Genomic DNA, 5958 nt, shown 5'->3' on the forward strand with positions numbered 1-5958 from the left:
CGTATCATAAGCAATTAATGGTTTGATGTATTAAGTTAGCATAGCTCAGGCTATCCCATCTTCGTTTATTCGGGGTGAGAACGTTACCGTCGATACGGCGACGTGCTCAGCATGTCCTTTATTCTTGCTAGCTGTTTACAGAGTGCGCGGGAATATCCCGCGTAGGTAAAGTTCATTTCACAACATTACAAAACAGAACCATTACTTTTTGATACTCATGTACTACAAAAGTTATTTTTACAGAAGCGTGAAAATACATAAAAATACACGAATACAAACGTCACATTCATGAGCAATAATTGAATAGACTACTGAAACAAAACAATTCTTAAGAACTTCACGCCTACCATGGCATGGAACCACAGAAAGGAAGCTCACTGCTGATACGTAACAGATAGTTAATAAAGACATCAGATATCATCCAGGATACCTATTGCACAGTGGAGCTTAAAGACAGATACGATGTAAGCATGTAGTGTTTTTCTTTCATCAGTGTATAAAAAGTTACTATGCATGGTAAACTGTTGCTGTTATTATTGTAAATCTGAATGATTGTACGTAACTATAACAAGCTCTTGAGCAAAATAACAGAAATCGAAGCCTAAAAGATATGACGTTTGCCTGAAACATATTCCGTGCAGCACACAGTCTGCCTCCGGCAACCGCAGGGAAAAGATGGCTTCACATGACTGCCTAGTATCCGAGGAAAGTAGCCCGTGAGGTTTTTCAAAATCTTTCCTCGATTCTAGGTCTTCGGCATCGTTCTGGCCTCTTATTTCAGTGCCAGCATAGCTACGTTTATGTGTCACCCTTCTTTGTGGCAGAACTTCAAGAAAGAAGTAAATAACATGATTCAGAACGAAGATTAAAACCCATTTATGGCCAGTGATGCGTTTGTGCAACACTAAACTTGTGTTTGCAAGTTTCAACTTGCACGCCACAGGTTTACCGGTTCTATCTTTCTGTTGTCATCAGTTGATAGAGAGAGTTTAACAGACAGATGTACGGTGAACTGCTGAAACAAACTGTATAACAAGTGCAGTACAGTGATTTAAAATTCAGTGTAATTTTCGTCTACCATGTCTTCGAGAAATAATGGGTATGTATGAGAAATGCAACATACTTATAGATAAATAAGATTATGCCCTTATTAACAGATTGTCCTTTATTAGCGCATTTCTGATGTTCAAAATACGTTCCGAAAATCTCATTTTTATTGTGATGCGTTCACGCAACACTGGGCATCCCAGGTCTCACTGATATTGAATATTCCACATATATTTCCCCCAGTATATTGCGTTTAAAAACGTTATATTTACATGTTTGCCTAATGATCACCATAAATATACATACACACATACATACATAATACATACATACATGCACACACCATATATATATATAATATATATATATATATATATATATATATATATATATATATATATATATATATATATATGTGTGTGTGTGTGTGTGTGTGTGTGTGTGTGTGTGTGTGTGTGTGTGTGTGTGTATAACCAAAAATGTATAGGCCTATATATATATATGTATATATATATATATATATATATATATATATATATATATATATATATATATATATATATATATATATATATATATATATATATATATATATATATATATATATATATATAAAATATTTACATAAAAACTTCTCATAGGTCATGAGAGCTTGATTGAGCTATGTTTTCTGTTGTAGGAATCTGACATTGGTGGAAATTTTGGAGGAATTAGAAAGGCTTTCAAGTAGTGAAGAAGATGACAATGAAGATAATATTGTTGTTGAAACAAAGAAACATGTATCCATCTACATTTCTCCTCCAGAAAACGGGGGATAACAGATGAAGATTCAGGAGAAGAGGATGATGTTGACATAAACAACCTACCTGGAGCTCAAATGATTTCTCAGGCTCTTATTAGTGGAGAAGCTTCGACAGAAGGTAGAAATGAGAAAACTTCCAAAACAATTGCAAAGTGAGGCACTGGTGCAGTAAGGATATGGAACAAATAGACAACAACCCCCGTCAGCTTTTTTACGGACCATCTACTGCTGATTTTCCACGAACCCCACCTGATATATTTGAACTTTTTCTTGATACTGCTGCCATAGAACTTCTAACTAATGAAACTGGGAAATACGCAGCACAAAATGGTAACCATCAGTTCTCTTTATCATGTAATGAGATGAAAATATTTGTTGCAATTCTGTTGCTATCAGGCTATTGTTCTGTATCAAGACGCAGATTACACTGGTCAACGGAACTGGATACTCATAATGAGCTAATATCCAATTCAATGCGTCGGAATAGGTTTGAAGAGATCATGAGGTATTTCCATGCTGCAGATAATACGGATCTGAATCCAGACGGGAAGTTTGCCAAAGTACGCCCATTTTTGGACATTCTAAATAAAAACTATCTTTCCTATGGTAAAGTCTTTGGGCCATCCACTATATCTATAGATGAGTCCATGATTCCATACTTTGGAAGACACCCAACAAAACAGTTCATCCGTGGAAAGCTCATACGATGGGGTTATAAAGCATGAGCGGCTTGCACTCCTTTGGGTTATGCCTTTACTCTTGACCTTTACCAAGGAAAATACGAAGGAAATAATCCAAATGTGTATGCAAGTGAATATGGATTAGGAGGGAAAGTTGTTCTAAACATTCTTGACACACTTCAAGCTGAATATCCGGGAATAAAATTTTCTCTTTATTTTGATAACTTCTTCACCTCAATAAAACTCTTAGAAGAGATCAAAAGAAGAGGTCATGGTGCCACAGGTGCCCTAAGAGCCAACAGAGTAGAAAAATGTCCACTGACTATCAACAAGAAGTTTGAAAAGTTGCCAAGAGGTAGTGAAGAGCATTTCTTAGAGATTCTCAAATTCTAGTTGTCAGATGGAATGATAATGGAGTAGTCAGCATTGGTTACAATGAGCTTGGAACGTTTCCTATGAAATAAAAGACAAGAAAACCATACAAGCAAAGCAGAAGATTTACAAGCAACTCAGGATATACAGCAGGATATGCAAGACTGCACACAATATGAAGAAAACACAGCAGAGAGCTCAGAAGACGACTCATCAGATGAAGACTTTACACTCGGAATTGAGCCCAGTTCGGACTCGAACTCACCAATCCATCCCTCAGGATGCATAAGTAATTTGCAAGAAACGCAGCATCAATTAACAGAAGAAATACAAGCCTCACTACCAAGCTTCTCAGGTTTCTCCAACTCTCCCATCTTACAAAATCCACAGGGATCAACTTCAGCATCAAAAGTACTACGCCAGTAGCCAATAACACCAGAAAACGGAAAAGTGAAAGAAAAAGAACAAAATTACTAGACCACTGTAACTCGAATGGACTCAACTCTACGAAGAATTAAAATAATTCAGCACAACGTCAAATCCTGGAAAACAAAATTTGAATTTGAATTATATAATATATATATATATATATATATATATATATATATATATATATATATATATATATATATATATAGAAGAAGACCCTGACATAATATTAATCAATGAGCATGGTATGAAACGAAATGAAACTCTGAAAATGTTTGGATATAATACATATACGCAAAGCTTTGCTGATGAACCCTTTGCAGGAATTGCAATAGCAATCAAGAGTAATATTAGACATAAGATAATAGACGATTTCCAAGACGACTTTTTTAGCAGTCCAAATTCAAACTAACAAAGGACCAATAGTGATCGCTACAGCTTACAAGCCGCCAAGAAGACATCATTTCCCACTTCCGGATGTCATGAAGTTAATGAACAGGAGAGAACCAACCTACCTCATTGCGGATCTAAATGCCAGACACCAACTATTTGGATATAGGCACTCTAATTACACAGGGCAAGAAGTAGCCAGATTAATAAATAAAAAGTACATCATACACTTAGGACCTGATTTCGATACCTTTGTAGCAAATAACAGAAAAGGAAAGCCAGATATAATATTGGGAAATAACAAAATTCACCTCAATATTGCCGTTACAAGAGGACCAGCAACCTCCTCCGATCATATACCAGTGGTAATTACATTGTCAACCAATCCAATAATGATTCCATCCTTAGAAATACCAAATATAAAAAGAGCAAGATGGGAAAGCTTCAAAAATGAAATAGAAGGAAAAATGAGTAGACAACCAACAATAAATTCAAATGAAATAGAATTAACAAAAGAAATAGTAGATGGTGAGCTTGAAGAATGGTACAGAAATATAGAGGAAGCAATAAAAAATCATATACCCATAACTAAATACACCACACTTCCACATCCTATTAGTAGTGATAAGTTGAAATTGATACAATGGCACCACAACAACATCCAAAACACAGTACTTATAACAGGGTGGAACAACATATTAATGAGAAGATATGTGTCATTACAAGAACAGGTACAAGAAAACTCAAGACTATATCATCAAAATTGGGAAGACCTAATAAAAAAAACACAGAAATACAGTACAATAACCCAAAACAATTTTGGAACTCCGTTGCAAGACTGATGGGAAGCAAAACTAATACTTCGCCATACATAAAGCATGGGAATGAGAAAATATATGATGACAAAGAGAAGGAAGCACTGCACAAGGCCTACTGGCAGGAAATATTCCAGATAACGCAGGAGGATAACCAAAATTTCGACAACCAACATGAGACAATAGTCAATGAATTCATTGAACAACATAGAAACAGAATAAATCCGCATTATGCAGCTGATATTAGCAGACTCAATGAAGACTGCCCATTAACAAGGAAAATAGAGTTACGGGAAATCAAAATAATAATCAAAAATTTAAAACACAAAGCACCAGGAAAGAGTGGAATTAACAAGGTCATAATTCAAAATTTACCAGACATTGCATTCGAAAAATTAAGAGAAATATACAACTGGGCTCTCCCAATAGGATATTTTCCAATTATATTCAAGAATACAATAATGATTTTGATACCCAAACCAGGAAAAGATACTAGTCAGGTAGAGAATTATAGACCAATATCATTACTAGAAATACCTGGCAAAATATTTGAAAAAATAATTAACAACAGATTAATGTTCCTCCTAGAAGGTAGTCAGCTACACAATAATAATCAATATGGATTTAGAAAAGGAAGAGGGACCCAGATTGCAATAGCAACAATATATGAGAGTATTGCACTGTCACAAAGAAGAAGGTACCTATGTAACCTAGTATGTAGAGATATAACCAAGGCATTTGACAAAGTATGGATACAAGGACTTCAATACAAAATATTACATCTCAACCTCCCAGACATTTTTGAGAAAATACTATGCAACTTCATCAAAGATCGAACAGCAGCAATCAAGTCACAAAATTCCATAGGGAATCCATTCCCGTTACTAAGTGGAGTCCTACAAGGATCTGTACTAAGTCCAACACTATTCATATTATATACATCAGATATGACTTCACCACCAGAGTACTGTACTGATGTCTGTTTTGCAGAAGATATAACTCAAATAATTATACACCCAGAAAAACGCACTCGAAGAAGGGATCCAACTCTGAAAAGACAAGTAGCACAAAAAACAATGAACCAAATTGAAAGAATAAATCCATTGAAAAGAAGTGGAAGATAAAGACAAATAAATCTAAATTCCAACTAGTATCAGTGTCTGCTTACAAACCTGCACAAATAATGTTAGACCAACAACCGATGAATTTTACTAAAAGCACAAGAATACTAGGAATGCAATTCGGACAAAGAGGAACATGAAGACACGTGAGAGAAAGGCTAAGAATAGCAAGAACACAAAATACAAAGCTAAAACGATTTAGGAATATGAACACAAATATCAAAATCCATTTCTACAAAAGCCTAATCAGACCAATAATGGAATATCCACCAATACCCACGTGTTTAGCATCGACTTCCAAT

General features: G+C 35.1%; 1 protein-coding gene across 1 annotated transcript; it reads left to right on the plus strand.

Annotated features, from left to right (window-relative positions):
- The first annotated feature begins 2025 nt into the window (after positions 1-2025).
- On the plus strand, positions 2026-2922 carry LOC136837255 (piggyBac transposable element-derived protein 3-like). Its single transcript, XM_067101993.1, has 2 exons — positions 2026-2455; positions 2624-2922. Exons 1-2 carry the CDS (start codon positions 2026-2028, stop codon positions 2920-2922), a joined length of 729 nt encoding a protein of 242 aa, XP_066958094.1.
- The last annotated feature ends 3036 nt before the right edge of the window (positions 2923-5958 follow it).

This window comes from Macrobrachium rosenbergii, chromosome 58 (genome assembly GCF_040412425.1).
Source record: "Macrobrachium rosenbergii isolate ZJJX-2024 chromosome 58, ASM4041242v1, whole genome shotgun sequence".
NCBI lineage: Eukaryota > Metazoa > Arthropoda > Malacostraca > Decapoda > Palaemonidae > Macrobrachium > Macrobrachium rosenbergii.

What these genes read in the sequence shown, in the direction of transcription:
- LOC136837255 (XM_067101993.1), top strand. Translation starts at nt 2,026, where the DNA reads ATGGAACAAATAGACAACAACCCCCGTCAGCTTTTTTACGGACCATCT. An exon ending in TAAAAACTATCTTTCCTATG is followed by an intron (nt 2,456 to 2,623) that starts GTAAAGTCTTTG and finishes ACCTTTACCAAG; the next exon opens with GAAAATACGAAGGAAATAAT.